General features: G+C 44.6%; 1 protein-coding gene across 4 annotated transcripts in view; it reads left to right on the top strand.

Moving 5' to 3' along the window:
• Positions 1 to 16,384, top strand: part of unc13c (unc-13 homolog C (C. elegans)) — a 640,043-nt gene that overhangs the window by 480,013 nt on the left and 143,646 nt on the right. For all 4 annotated transcript variants that reach the window (XM_078241487.1, XM_078241484.1, XM_078241485.1 and 1 more), the window contains one exon: positions 4,801 to 4,886. In XM_078241487.1, the coding sequence (XP_078097613.1) occupies positions 4,801 to 4,886 (86 nt within the window). The remainder of the gene's footprint in view (positions 1 to 4,800; positions 4,887 to 16,384) is intronic.

Below are 16,384 nucleotides of genomic sequence, written 5' to 3'. Positions count from 1 at the left end.
GTAAGGACGACAGATTTCCCTCTCTAAAGGGGAAATTAGTGAACCAGATAGGTTTTTGCAGCAATCGATGGTAGCACAGTGGTTAACACTGCTGCCTCACAGGGCCAGGGTCTCGGGTTTGATTCCTGCCTTGGATCACTGTCTGTGTAGAGTTTGCAAGTTCTCTCCGTGTCTGCGTGGGTTTCCTTTGGATGCTCCGGTTTCCTACTACAGTCCAAAAGACGTACTGGTTAAGTGCATTGACCATGCTAAATTCTCCCTCAGTGTACTCGAACAGGTGCCAGAGTGTGGCGACTCGGGGATTTTCACAGTAACTTCATCGCAGTGTTAATGTAAGCCACTTGTGACACTAATAAATAATCTTAAACCTATTAAACTCACCACAGCAAGTTAAGCAGGATAATTAAGAATATGAGAATCTGCAATTTCTGATGCAATGCCAATCGACTGGTCTAGCCCAGAAAGGGAACAATTTGAACTGCTGCAAATAGTAAATTCTTCAAGATTAAAAAAATATTACTTCCTTTCTCTCTCTTTTTGTTTCTATGTTGAAGATGAGCAAGGGAGTTATCCCCATTGTCCTGGCCAGGATTTATCCCTCAACCAGTATCGCAAACACCTAACCTTTATCACATGCTATTTCTGGAAACTTGCTGTGTGCAGATGGTTTGCCGTGTATTCCAACAATACTGCAGTGCTTTCGAATACCCTGATATCTTGATGTGTGCGATAGGTTGCACAGTGGTTAGCACCGCTGCCTCACAGTGTCAGGGACCTGGGTTCGATTCCCGGCTTGGGTCACTTGTCTGTGTGTGGAGTTTGCACACTCTCCCCATGTCTGCGTGGGTTTCCTCCAGGTACTCCGGTTTCCTCCCACAGTCCGAAAGACGTGCTGATTAGGGTGCATTGGCCATGCTCAATTCTCCCTCAGTGTACCAGAACAGGTGCCGGAGTGTGCTGACTAGGGGATTTTCACAGTAACTTCATTGCAGTGTTAATGTAAGCCTACTTGTGACTAATAAATAAACTTAAAAAAAATACATGCTCCTATCCCAATTTCCAGTCGACGAATTTAAGTCCTGACAACAGTGCTGATGAAACAAGGCGACCATTAAACCCACCTTTATTGCAGACCCCGTTTCAAACTGATTTCAACAACACCTGCCTTAATTGTACATTGTTTGCATTTTGTCCTGTTAAAAATGGAGCACGTGGGGGTTCGGTTTTTAAAAGCCTCACTTTTTTTTACTCTCCCGTTTTCTGAGAGAGAGGTGGTGGCGCAGTGGTATTGTCGCTGGACCAGTAATCCAGAGATCCAGGATAATGCTCTGGGGACCTGGATTTGAACCCCACCACAGCGGATGGTGAAATTTGAATTCAATAAAAATCTGGAACTAAAAGTCCAACGATGACCATTGTCAATTGTCTTAAAACTCCACCATGGTTCGCTAATGTCCTTTTAGGGAAGGAAATCTGCCATCCTTACCTGGTCTGGCCTACATCAGACTCCAGATCCTCAGCAACGTGGTTAACACATAAATGCCCTCAGGAATGGGCAATAAATGTTGCTCCAGCCAGCGATGCCCACATCCTATGAACGAATAAATAAAAACTTCATACAAGCTAGATTGCATGAAATTCAATTCTTGGTCTATGGTGAGGTTGCTGTCATAAGGGACGGGATTTTCGGGCCAAGCTCGCCCCAAGGCCAGAAATTCCCACGATTTCCGTGGCGGGCGGGAAGGAAAATTTCCACCCACGGGCTGCAAATGGAGCTGGAGTCAGGAAGGAGGATGTAACCTGGGTTACTGCTGCCGTTTACTTTCTGATACCTTGTGCTGGTCGGTGTTGATGTGTGGGTGATGAGCGAGGCTAGGATCAGGATTGACTGGCAGTGGCCTGCCTGTATTCAGTTTGGATAAATCTGTCACTGCCCTCAGGAGTGAGCGGGAAGGGGAGAGAATTGGAAAATTAAAAAATGAAGCTGATTGCAACTTCAGAATCAGAAGAGGATGAGTCAGTCGAGTACCACTGTCTAATGTGCGATATATCTCCTCTTGTGCTGTGGTTTTCTCCTTTTTGTTGGTGAAACACCCCCAGCAGGTTTCATGAAAGGTGCAAAATGATGTGATGCATCCTAAGTATAGCTTTTTAGCACCACTGGAATTTTGCAGAGCTGTGGAATTAGCTGAGTCCTTAATACCTTTCCCAGTCAACAGTGCGAAATGAGAAAGCAACATTTAACTATAGGGGCGATTGCAGGGCTTTCGTATCCTCAGCCAGAAGCAGTGTTCTACAGAAACATGGGGTTAATAATCAAAGCTGCGGTTTTATCATTTGATTTGATTTTATTATCACATGTATTGGGATACAGTGAAAAGTATTGCTTCTTGCGCCCTATATAAACAAAACATACTATTCGTAGAGTACATAGGGGGAAAGGAAATGAATAGGGTGCAGGATATAGTGTTGCAGCTACAGGTAGGGTGAAGAGAAAGATCAGATTAATAGATGATAGGACCATTCAAAAGTCTGATGGCAGCAGGAAGGAAGCTGTTCTTGAGTAGGTTGGTTCGTGTTTTCAGACTTTTGTATCTTTTTCCCAATGGAAGAAGGTGGAAGAGAGAATGTCCAGGGGTATATGCACGGGGTACTTGATTATGCTGGCTGTTTTTCCGAGGCAGTGGGAAGTGTAGACAGAGTCAATGGATGGGAGGCTGGTTTGCGTGATGGACTGGGCTACGTTCACAACCCTTTGTAGCTTCTTGCGGTCTTGGTCAGAGCAGGAGCCATACCAAGCTGTGATACATCCGGAAAGGATGCCATCATGCTCCCTTTAACTGTAGCTCACTGCCAAGACCATGTGCGCTTCTGAATTTACCCATTCATCCCGAATGCATGGTTAAAGTATCCTTTTCAAAAATGCAAGAGATTTTGATGAAAAAAATGTTTAATAAATGGCTAAACATTTTCACATATTGATAAATGACACCACATTTGATCTGTTTATTCAAACGAGAATCAAACTTCAGTTAAATCAACGATCATGTCCTTGGCATGATGCACTGTTTAATCTTTATGTTACTATTTTGATAAATTTTGTTTTAAGCACTGAAGGGTGATAACTGCAAAGAAATGCAAAATTTACTTTTTTCTTCTGCCAAGTGCCAAACTAGCTAGTGAAAGCTATATTGCTGTAAATTATCATCAAGCTATGTCAGAACGATCATAGTTTTAAATGTTATCATTTGTGACTTTCCACCTCACAGTCCTGGGTCAAAATTACAAATTTGATAGCTCTTAAGATATTGACTTGTTTTTAGTGTGGCGCATAAATGTACTGCACCAAGCAATGTTCTGTCACTAAGAATTGTAAGCAGACATTTTTATTTCCAATGTCAGCTTTGAACGAAATGCCACGGGGTGCAGTGTTTTTTAAGTGGCTTTTCAACATCTGGTAAATCCAGGGTATTCTGCCACTGCTCTCACTGAGTGCTCAATGCGACCTTGGCTTTGTTTGCACTGAATGGTCCAGTGTTGCTTTTCTGCAGGCTTTATTTTTGCGACAAACATGTGTTGAATTGGATCGATTGTCATATTATTATTACTGCATGCTCAAGGCAGACAGGTCCAAAAAACCAATCAATAAATCTTAGATGACAGAAATGCATTCAGAACTGTGATGTATCTGAATGGGTTTCTGCTGGGGCATTATGTTACAACTGTACAACACATTGGTAAGGGCACATTTGGAGTACTGCATACAATTCTGGTCGCCCTGCTATAGGAAGGATGTTATTAAACTGGAAAGGGTGCAAAAATGATTTACGAGGATGTTACCAGGACTGGAAGGTTTGAACTACAAGGAGAGGCTGGATAGGCCGGGACTTTTTTCCCTTTAGCATAGGAGGATGAGGGGTGACCTGATCGAGATTTATAAAATCATGAGGGGCATAGATAAGGTGAACAGCCAAGGTCTTTTCCCCAGGGTAGGGGAGTCCAAAACTAGAGGGCAAATATGGTGAGAGGGGAAAGATTTAAAAGGGACCTGAGGGGGAAACTTTTTTCACACAGAGTGTGGTGCATATATGGAAAGAGCTGCCAGAGGAGGTGGTAGAGGCTGGTACAATTACAACATTTAAAAGACATTTGGACAGGTACATGGATAGGAAAGGTTTAGAGGGATATGGGCCAAACGCAGGCAAATGGGACTACTTCAGTTTAGAAAAGCTGGTCAGCCTATGACTCTATGCTATGGAATGATCAGACTCTGGTTCACATTCCCGTCCCACCTTCCTCTGTATTCAGCATCTTAATTATTCCTGGAAGAACCACTGGGTAGGAGGAGACTGTGTCCGCAGATCGAGAAAAGTTGACTAGAAAGCTGATGACCAGGTCATTCATCCGCATCATTAGCAACCAAATGAGAGTGGCATTGAAGGAGGTTTGGACGGAGGCTGTAATCAGTGTACCACTGATGTGACCAAGGAGGAAAGGGAAGGAGTTCCTAACCGGGAAAATATACAGGATATTTAGTATTTTTGTGAGGAAGTTTACGAGATTGAAGGGCAGTCGGGGAGACCAGTAAGGCAATTAATGTATTATATTGGGTAGAGAAAGCTGCACAATTCTATAAAGTTCTTGTAACAAAATGAGACCAAAGAAAATTACTTGTGTGCAATTTGTATTCGCCCATTCCAAAGTGTAGACAAGTTCTGGATGCATCATTTTGAAAGTGAATTACTTATTTTTATGCAATCAAGTGTGCATTTGACACAGTGAAATACGTTTCAATTTCAGGTTCCCTCAAGAACTCAACATGGGGAAAATAAGTGCTGAGGTTGTGTGGCAGCTATTTACCCAGGACATGAAGTACTCTCTTGAAGGTAATTTATGTCAATCCTAACATTTTCTAGAAACTGGAATATACCTAAATGGCTGCCCTGTAATACAATGCGTGATTGGAAGCTCCAAGTTAACCAAGTAAAAATACCTCGTTGCACCTTTTAGATACATTGTCTGTCGCAATTATCCAGTAACCTTAATAATGATTTAATATTAAAGTCCAAATTGAATGTTCGGCTAATTAGATCTCTCGCTTTCCAATTATGGACTGCCCTTTTTTACAAGATAAGTCACTTGTCTTTATTATTCCTGCATAATTTCATACGGCGATGTAGTGAACAGTGAGAACCAAGGATTTCAAACCACACTCCTTAATAAGAACACCATTAATGATGGAAGCAGACACTAATGGATATCTGAACTGACCAGTGAGCAGCAACTTAATTGAGTTTTAGATGATTATGTAAGCTACAAGGATTTGATTTTAAGATTACAGACTTGAAGTCACTCTGAGTAGCTGGTGTATTTAACACTACTGGGATAGTTCTCATGGTAAATAGGAGGCAGGGCAATATGATAATGGCAGGAGCGTTGTGTGATATGAAAGGTGTTGCAATATAATTGGTCCTCTGTGCTCACTGGGGAAAAAAACAATCTCCCTTCCTGTGGCTGTGACCTTGTTTTTTTCATACTTTAATTCATTCTATGCTTTTCCCTCTGTATTTTCTGTTCTAGCTCTGAAGGGTCATCAAGACCCGAAGCGTAGACTCTATTCTCTCTCCACAGATGTTGTCAGACCTGCTGAGATTTTCAGTGCTTTCTGTTCTTCTTACGGCCCTATATTGTGCTGGTTCAAAGTCTCTGAATGGTCCAGGCCTCCTTACCTTGTGGTTCCTGGAAGTCCAAAATAATAATAAGACCATAAGATGTAGGAGCAGAATTAGGCCTTTCGGCCCATTGAGTCTGCTCCGTCGTTCAATCATGGCTGATATGATTCTGATCCCCATTCTCCTGCCTTCTCCCCATAACGCTTGATCCCCTTATTGATCACGAACCTATCTATTTCTGTCTTAAAGCCACTCAATGGCCCAGCCTCCACAGCCCTCTGTGACAGTGAGTTCCATAGATTCACCACCCTCTGGCTGACGACATTCCTCCTCATCTCAGTTTTCAAGGAGCGTCTCTTCACTCTGAGGTTGTGCCCTCGTGTTCTACACTGAACCGCCGACAGAGCATCCTATCCAGGCCCTATCCCCATAACCCCACACATCTTGGGACACTAAGGGGCAATTTAGCATGGCCAAATCCACCTAACCTGCACATCTTTGGACTAGTGTACTAAAAATCTATTTCTAGCCTTTTGTAAGGCTTATGTAACACTTCAAAGTGACAGACAGCGTGTCCTGGCTTGGGAATCGATACTGGGATTTAGGAATGGATGGGAAAAGGGATCAGGCTGTGAGCGACTGTAAGGCTACAGCCAGGAAGAGGGAAGAATATGAGGTGCTACGTGAGAGAGAGCGAGGGAAAGCAAAGGGGCCCATAGACTGTGATATGTGGGGGCCTGATGGAGTGAGGACCGGGAAGTCCTCAACTCCATGGCCTCAAAAACTTTTGGTGGGAGACTGGGAAGACTGGGTTCTGCAAACTGGACTGGGCGGCACGGTAGCACAGTGGTTAGCACTGCTGCTTCACAGCTCCAGGGTCCCGGGTTCGATTCCCGGCTCGGGTCACTGTCTGTGTGGAGTTTGCACATTCTCCTCGTGTCTGCGTGGGTTTCCTCCGGGTGCTCCGGTTTCCTCCCACAGTCCAAAGATGTGCGGGTTAGGTTGATTGGCTAGGTTAAACAAATTGCCCCTTAGAGTCCTGGGATGCGTAGGTTAAAGGGATTAGCGGGTAAAATATGTAGGGGTAGGGCCTGGGTGGGATTGTGGTCGGTGCAGACTCGATGGGCCGAATGGCCTCCTTCTGCACTGTAGGGTTTCTATGATTTCTATGAAACACTCTTACGTTCAGAGTCAGGCTGAAGCATGACAATTCTCATGGAGTTCTAGAAATCCAGAGGCTTGGGGTAATAAACCAGAGCATATGAATTCCAAAGCCAACAATAGTTTGAAAATTTGAATTCAGCTAAAGAAATAAATCTACTGGTGGGGGGTGGAATGTCTTTGGCAGGACTGGAAAATCCCACTGGCAGGAAGGACCAGAAACTCCCGCTCTGAGGCTGATGAAGATCAGTGGCGCATCTAAAATATACCGAGGGTGGGGCGGGAGTGGGCTCTGCTGGGTGTGATGAGCGCTAGCAGTGGAATGTGATTGGTAGGGTGATTACAGAATGTGGAGGAGGCCAAATGGACTAGGGTGTGGCAGTGCTGAGGGGCAATGGCTGCAAAGTTGGAAGATTGAATCTCGAGTCAGTAAGCTGGGACATTGGACTGGAAGAAAATCGATGGGGAGCTTGATAACTGAACTCCCGCTGGGAAGCATTGAGGAGTGAGGAAAAAAGGCAGTAATATCTTCAGAGGTATGATGCTGTGAAAGCACAACGGACGCGCAACTTTTAATTATGTAGACCGATGTACCATGATTTTCATTGGGTGATTCATTCAATCTTGCATTTATTTTACCAAGAGCAAAGATGTGCAGATGTCTGTAACCAGAGGAGTCCACATTGTTTGTTGTTTGATACAAATCATGAAAGATCATCAATTATGAAGAAATCATTGAATATTTGAAAATTAAATTAAGGCTGATTCCTCAGGATGATCTCAGCAGGAAATAATGTGGCCAGTATACTTAATAAACTGTTAATAAGCAGGAGGCAAGTAACTGTCAGTGTCACAAGTGTATATGGTGTAAGTCAAACAATTGCATATACATGGGGGTAACATAATCTAGGATTTTGATGATATCAAACTGCTGGAGTGAGGCCTAATTAGCTCTACAGTAATATATAAATCTCCCATAACTTTCTAGTGAGGTTAAAGAGTGAGGTTGATGAGCCAGAGCATGCAGAGATACTTCAATCTGTACTAGAAATTCATTCACCGCTCTGCATATTTTTGCATATCCTTTTGAAATTCACTCGTAAAACTGCTGGTATAAAACTCATCACTCTGCAATTACACCCTCCTGCCACTGATGGCAGTACAGCACTCCCACTGAAGGAGGCTATCATCGTTGTCTGACATGTTTTACATGAACATTGTAGATGTGGACATGAATTTATCATGACAGAAAATCATGCACAAGATTTTGAATATCTGTATATCAATACTAGCCTCCCAGATTGCTTAGATCCACTACAGTTTGCCTACCACCGCAACAGATCCGCAGCAGACACCATCTCCCTGGCCCTGCACTCAACCCTGAAACACCTAGATAACAAAGACATCTATGTCAGACTCCTACTTATCGACTACAGCTCAGCCTTCAACACCATTATTCCTACGAAACCCATCTCCAAACTCCGTGGCCTGGGACTTGGCTCCTCCCTCTGCAACTGGATCCTGAACTTCTGATGGTTGATATTTTACCTCCGTTCAACCTACCCGCACTGCCCTGATATCCCTTCATTCACTTAGTGTCCAAAAATCTACTGATCTCTGTCCTGAAGCACCGCAGTTCTCTGGGATTGGGAATTCTAAAGACCACAGGGGAAGTGTTGACTTTGGTGACGGTATCTAAGGGTCCATTGTTAAGCCCCTCTTTTGTATAGGCATCGTGTTGTTTTGATAAATTCATAAATTTGGTTGACTTAATGATTTGATTTGATTTATTGACAGCACAGTGGCATAGTGGTTAGCACTGCTGCCTCACAGCACCAGGGACCCGGGTTCAATTCCAACCTCAAGTCACTGTCTGTGTGAGTTCACACATTCTCCCCGTGTCTGCTTGTGTTTCCTCCGGTTGCTCCGGTTTCCTCCCGCAGTCCAAAGATGTGCGGCGGGTTAGGTTGATTGGCCGTGCTAAATTGACCTTAGTGTTAGGGGATTAGCAGGGTAAATATGTGGGGTTACAGGAATCAGGCCTGGGTGGGATTGTGGTCGGTGCAGACTCGATGGGCTGAATGGCCTCCTTCTGTACTGTAGGAATTCTATGATTCTTTGATTCTTATTATTGTCACATGTATTAATATATAGTGAAAAGTATTGTTTCTTGCACATTGTACAGATAAAGCATATCATGCAAAGAGAAGGAAAGGAGAGAGTGCAGAATGTAGTGTTACAATCACAGCTAGGGTGTAGAGAAAGATTAACTTAATACGAGGTAGGCCCACTCCATAGGTGGATTAGCTATGGCAAATGTGTGGGGTGATGGGAATAGGGCAGGAGAGAGGGCGTGAGTAAGATACTCTGTCAGAGAATTGGTGCAGACTTGATTGGCCAAGAGGCCTCTTCTGCACTATAGGGATTCTATAATATGTTAAAAGCTATGACAGGTTAATGCCTACTCCTTTTCATAAGCTTACCTTTAAAGGTTTAATTGTAATTACACACGTCCAAAGGCTATTTATTACACAAGCGCACTGAGGTAAATTAAGTGTTCAGTGTTTCTCTCTGTAGTTAGGCAGATGTTTATTAATTCCTGGCACCTTCCCCAAAAATGAGACGAAGTTATTGAGAAATTTTCTTTCCTTGATTATAACCATGTGCTACTTGAAATGCATCGGTTACACCTCAGTACCTGTACAGTGTTCACAGTTGTCTGCGATCAGGAGTACGGTTTCTGAAGTTTACCACAGCTTCTTGGCGCTCGCCCCAAGACCAGAAAATCCCGCCTAAGGTCAACAGATCTTTGGATGGTCCATCCCCCCCCGCTACAATCCCATGGAGGGTGGGATGGGAACACTCCACCCATCATATCGATGTCAAACTGGCTGGAAATTTCAAACATCCCAGACATCGGTTTCCTGCAACAAGGCCTGAGAGCGATTGAAGGCTCGGTTCACACTGGCAGGAGGGGAAGATCCTGCCAGTGTGAAAGGCTGGAACAATCTGGACTATGTCACACTTTTCTCCTACTGAAGGATACAGGCCTCAAGGCTATAACATTGATCCACCAATTCACAGAAATCATTTAGATGCAAAAACGTTTGCTCTTCCCTCTCCAAACCATTTAGATATATCATAGAAACCCTACAGTGCAGAAGGAGGCCATTCAGCCCATCAGGTTTGCACCAACTCTCTGACAAAGTATTTTACCTAGGTGTTTACCCCATCCTATCTCTTTAACCTCACATATTTCCCATGGCCAATCCACCTAACCTACACATCTTGGGACACTAAGGGGCAATTTAGTATGGCTAATCCACCTAACCTGCACATCTTTGGACTGTGGGAGGAAACTGGAGCACCCAGAGGAAACCCTGCAGAAATGGGGAGAATGTGCAAACTCCGCACAGTCACCCGAGGTAGGAATTGAACCAGGGTCCCTGGTGCTGTGAGGCAGCAGTGCTAACCACTGTGCCACCGTGCATATAATACATATGTGTTATGTAAAATATGGTTTCTCTACTTCCCAAGGTCCATTTACATTATTTGTCAAAGAAGCACTTTCTCAGTTATTTATATGATTATTAAATTGTTCTTTCCCCCATTTAAATCCTGTGGTGTAGTAATAGTTCTCATTGAGATTTGTCATTTTGTACCACAATCCTGCAGCCAAATCTCCAAGTGAGCATCCCCTTAGTGTGTTCCACTTCATCATCGGCCCAATCTGCTTCCAAAGACTGGCGTCAAATACCTCATCATCATCCCCATCTAATTCTGGTACATCGTCCCCCCCAACTCCCCACCAAACAGACCCTTCTCCCACCCCCTGACCCGCCATCACGACAACATCCAAAAAAAGCACCACCGCCAACACGGTAACTGGCTTGAACTGCATGAACCCGATCAATGTTTCTCATTGATTTTTATTTTCTCTGTTTACAACATTCCAGTTGTTACCTTCAGGTTTGCTGCCTGCTTCTCAAAAAGCACTAGCATGGTAGCTTCACATGGCCAGAGTGAAAGTCTCCATGCCATCTTTCTCTCTCAGACATAGCATAATTCCCCTGTTCCTATGCTACCTAGTTGTTAGGTGGCAAGGAAGGCAGTGATGCACTCTGGAACGTGTTCTTCCAAAGCACCAGAGTGAAAACTGCAACTCCCAGAATACTTAAGTCACAATTTTATCATAGAATCATAGTACAGTGCAGAAAGAGGCCATTCAGCCCATCGAGCCTGCACTGACAACAATCCCGCCCAGGCCCTATCCCTGTAACCCCACGTATTTACCCTGCTAATCCCCCTGACACTAAGGGCCAATTTAGCATGGCCAATCCACCTAACCTGCACAGCTTTGGACTGTGGGAGGAAACCGGAGCACCCGGAGGAAATCCATGTACAAACGGGGAGAATGTGCAACCTCCACACAGGGAGTCACCCAAGGCTAGAACCAAAGCCACATCCCTGGCGCTGTGATACAGCAATGCTAACCACGGTGCCACCGTGCCCCTTAGTGACGTTTTCATAATTATATAAATTACATTACATTTGTTGTGGATAATAGGGTAAACTTGCCACATTGAATGCAACCAGTGACCCAAGATGTGTCCCAATTTGATGAGTAGTGGTGATTTCTTTGAGTTTCAGTTCAAATACATTTGCATAGCACCCAACACAAAATCTGCCGTAAACCAAATCAATTAGGCAGAGTTTTAAAAGTAATTTTTCAAAAATGGTTTGCTTTACAAAATATTCATTTATATATTTAAGTGCAGTGAGTTGGTGCAGTTTGATTAATAAGGCTGAAAATGAATTTATCACAAGATATCAGGATTTTAAATCAGTGTTAATCCACCCGCCTGCCTGACCAGATTTTAAATTGCTGAGAATTACTTATTAAAAATGTACAGGACGATTTTTCATGGTTATATTGAGGTAGTAATCGGTTTGCTAGTAATTTAAAAGTTAATTAAAAGTTAAATTGAACCAGAAAAAAACAGTTTAATTTTTAGAACTTCCTCCAGGGTCTCCAAACAAACGCAATTAGCACTGCTGCCTCACTGTGCCAGGGACCCAGGTTCGATTCCCAGCTTGGGTCACTGTCTGTAGGGACATGGGGGTAGGGCCTGGGTGGGATTGTGGTCGGTGCAGACTCGATGGGCCGAATGGCCTCGTTCTGTACCGTAGGGTTCTATGATTCTGTGCGGAGTCTGCTCGTTCTCCCCCGTGTCTGTGTGGGTTTCCTCCGGGTGCTCCGGTTTCCTCCCAAGGTCCGAAAGATGTGCTGGTTTGGTGCACTGGCCATGCTAAATTCTCCCTCGGTGTACCCGAACAGGTGCCGGAGTGTGGCGATGAGGGGAATTTCACAGTAACTTCATTGCAGTGTTAATGTAAGCCTTATTTGTGACACTAATAAATAAACTTTTAAAAAAACTTCAGCAGGAACTTCCAAAAGTCACGCTTCATCCAGGGGTGTGACCATTTTGAGGGCAGAGTCAGCTTCTACTGCACCTTTTTTTTAAACTGACACAAAACATCTCAGAAACCCAATTCATGTTGGGCAGAATTTGTGCTTAAATTTCCACGTTCCTTTACTCGCTGATTAAGGACAAATTACATCAAACAAAACCCCAGGACAACCCCATGCAAGCTAGGCTCTGCCCCAGTGCTTACATTGTATACAGTTTAGTTTATTTATTAGTGTCACAAGCAGGCTTACATTAATGCTGCAATGAAGTCACTGTGAAAATCCCCTAGTCGCCACACTCCGGCGCCTTTTCGGGTTACACTGGGGGAGAATTTAGCACAGCCAATGCACCCTAACCAGCAGTCTTTCGCACTGTGGGAGGAAACCGGAGCACCCGGAGGAAACTCACGCAGACACGGGGGGAACGTGCAAACTCCACACAGGCAGTGACCCGAGCTGGGAATCGAACCCGGGTCCTTGGTGCTGTGAGGCAGCAGTGCTAACCACTGTGCCACCGTGCCACCCTATTTGAGTTCATTGAGTTTGTTAAGTTGTTCAGGTTGTTGCTTGCTGTAACACATTTTAGTGGAGAAGAAAACGTGTATTTACTGAGTAGCATTCATAAACATCCAAAAGTGTTTAACAGCCTGTGAAGTGCTTTTAATATGTAGTCAAGGTATTCATGCAGGGAATGAAAATAAGTGCCCAATTTGTCAGTGGTTTGGTAATGAGCAACGCAATATCTATTCGATTAAAGATCGTGTGCGGCTCCTGCGTTCATCACCTTCAGACTGACGCTTGCATTGTCACGTAAACAGAGGCAATAATTCAGCCTTCAGTGTGTGCAGAGTGACAGTTTTATGTTTTCTTCTCTGTTCATTCTTGTCCCTCTTTTTCTCTATCTTTTTATCTTTGTTGAATAGCTGACTTGGTTGTGGCAGTGAATGGTGGCATTGTCTTCTATCGCTTTCTCACTTTGCAGCAAGAATGCACAAAAGAATACTGCGTGGGCACAGTGTTGATGCCCACATTGTTAGCGAAAGCTACCGTTTTAACAGATCAAGTTCCCAACAATAGCCCCCGCCTCCATTGGTTTTCCCTGCATTTTGGCAATTAAGACATCCATGAGACAGGAATGTGATAAAGCTAAGATTGTGGGTAGAATTTTAAGGATGTGAGTGATTGGCGTTTACCACCCCGAGAGTTAGCATCTAACACAACCACCGACTCTCAAACTCCTACTGCCATTTAATGCTCACTTAAGCGTTGATTGGCACTGGGCTGGACTCCTGTACTTGGAAGAAAGTCCTGATTGACTGACGCTTTTTCAACCTGGCCAGGCACAGCATTGCAAGTGGCCAGAAGCGGTACTGCAGTGCGCTCTTTGCTGGGGCTAAGATCCAGGACCTGTGAAAAGTCCAAGTCCTGGGAGTCCAAGGAAGGGGAGGGGATATCTGGGGGGGGGGGTAAGCCAGGGCGGGAAAGGGTCCTGGAGCTCCAATGTCCTTAGGAGGAGGGCGCCCCCACTCTGAGGGGGCCTTCTGAGTGAGACACTCCCTCCCCGTTCCTGCCACCGCTGCAGGAATTTCTCAGGGTAGTATCAGAGGTCCAACCATCTTCAGCTGCTTCATCAAAACCTTCGGTCCAGCATAAAGTCAGAAGTGGGGATGTTTGCTGATGATTGCACGATGTTCAGCACTATTCGCAACTCCTCAGAAACTGAAGCAGTCCATGTTCAAATGCAGCAAGACCTGGACAACTTTCAGGCTTGAGCTGATAAGTGACAAGTAAAATTCGCGCCACACAAGTGTCAGGCAACGACCACCTCCAAACAAAAGATAATCTAAGCATTTCCCCATGCCATTTGTGGCATTACTTAGGGAGATGATGTTAGTGGTATTATCACTAGAAACTCAGCTGCTATTCTGGGGACCTGGATTCAAATCCCACCACGGCAGATGGTGGAGTTTGAATTCAATAAAAAATATCTGCTGATGATCATGAAACCATTGTCAATTTTCAGAAAAACCCATCTGATTCACTAATGTCCTTCAGGGAAGAAAATCGACCGTCCTTTGCCTGTTCTGGTGGACGAAGAGTCTGGGAAAGGGGTGTGTCGATAGTTTGAGTCATGTTGAGATCAAAAAGGAGGTATTGGGGTTCTTGAGAAACATTAAGGTAGACAAGTCCCCAGGGCCTGATGGGATATATCCCAGAATATTGAGAGAGGCAAGGGAGGAAATTGCTGGGGCCTTGAGAGAAATCTATGTATCCTCACTGGCTACAGGGGAGGTCCCAAAGGATTGGAGAATAGCCAATGTTGTTCCTTTGTTTAAGAAGGGTGGCAAGAATAGTCCAGGTAATTACAGGCCGGTGAGCCTTACATCAGTGGTAGGGAAATTATTGGAGAGGATTCTTCGAGACAGGATTTATTCCCACTTGGAAATAAATGGACGTATTAGTGAGAGGCAACATGGTTTTGTGAAGGGGAGGTCATGTTTCAATAATTTGATCGAGTTTTTCGAGGAAGTGACGAAGATGATTGATGAGGGTAGAGCAGTGGATGTTGTCTACATGGACTTCAGTAAGGCCTTTGACAAAGTCCCTCATGGCAGACTGGTGCAGAAGGTGAAGTCGCATGGGAAGCTGGCAAGATGGATACAAAACTGGCTCGGTCAAAGAAGACAGAGAGTAGCAGTGGAACGGTGCGTTTCTGAATGGAGGGCTGTGACAAGTGGCGTTCCTCAGGGATCAGTGTTGTATGTAATATATATCAATAATTCGGAGGAAAATGTAACTGGTTTGATTAGTCAGTTTGCAGACGACACAAAGATTGGTGGATTTGCGGATAGCGATGAGGACCATCAGAGGATACAGCAGGATATAGATCAGTTGGAGACTTGGGTGGAGAGATGGCAGATGGAGTTTAATCCGGACAAATGTGAGGTAATGCATTTTGGAAGGTCTAATACAGAGAGGAAATAAACAGTAAATGACAGAACCCTTAAGAGTATTGATAGGCAAAGGGATCGGGGTGTACAGGTGCACAGGTCACTGAAAGTGGCATTTCAGGTGGAGAAGGTAGTCAAGAAGGCATACGGCATGCTTGCCTTCATCGGCCGGGGTATTGAGTATAAAAATTGGCAAGTCATGTTGCAGCTTTATAGAACCTTAGTTAGGCCACACTTGGAATGTAGTATTCAATTCTGGTCACCACACAACTAGAAAGATGTGGAGGCTTTGGAGAGGTTCAGAAAAGATTTACCAGGATGTTGCCTGGTATGGAGGGCGTTAGCTATGAGGAGAGGTTGGAGAAACTTGGGTTGTTCTCACTGGAACGACGGAGGTTGAGGGGCGACCTGATAGAAGTCTACAAGATTATGAGGGGCATGGACAGAGTGGATAGTCAGAAGCTTTTTCCCAGGGTGGAAGAGTCAATTACTAGGGGGCACAGGTTTAAGGTGCGGGGGCAAGGATTAAAGGAGATCTACGAGCCAGATGTTTTACACAGAGAGTGGTGAGTGCCTGGAACTCGTTGCCGGGGAAAGTAGTGGAAGCGGATACGGTAGTGACTTTTAAGGGGCGTCCTGACAAATAGATGAATAGGATGGGAATAGAGGGATTATGGTCCCCGGAAGGGTAGGGGGTTTTAGTTCAGTCGGGCAGCATGGTCAGTGCAGGCTTGGAGGGCCGAAGGGCCTGTTCCTGTATTGTAATTTTCTTTGTTCTTTGTACATGTGACTCCAGAGCCACAGCAATGTGATTGATGCTCAACTGCAACTAGGGATGGGCAATGAATGGCCATGTCTCATGGCCCATGTCCCATGAATGAATTAAAAGAAACCATTGCTGAATCCCCCACTTTCAAGATTCTGAAGGCTACCCATTGCCCAGAGATTGAACTGGTCTAGTCATATAAATACTGTGGTTACCAGAGCAGGTCAGAGGCTGGGAATTTGCGATGGGTTACTGGCCTCCTGACTCCCCAAAGCCTGGCCACCATCTACAAGGCACAAGTCTGGAGTGTAATAGAATATGGGCGATATGGTGGCACAGTGAGGCACTGCTGCCTCACAGCGCC

Source organism: Mustelus asterias, chromosome 24, assembly GCF_964213995.1.
Source record: "Mustelus asterias chromosome 24, sMusAst1.hap1.1, whole genome shotgun sequence".
NCBI classification, from domain to species: Eukaryota; Metazoa; Chordata; class Chondrichthyes; order Carcharhiniformes; family Triakidae; genus Mustelus; species Mustelus asterias.
This window is presented reverse-complemented; position numbering and strand designations above follow the sequence as displayed.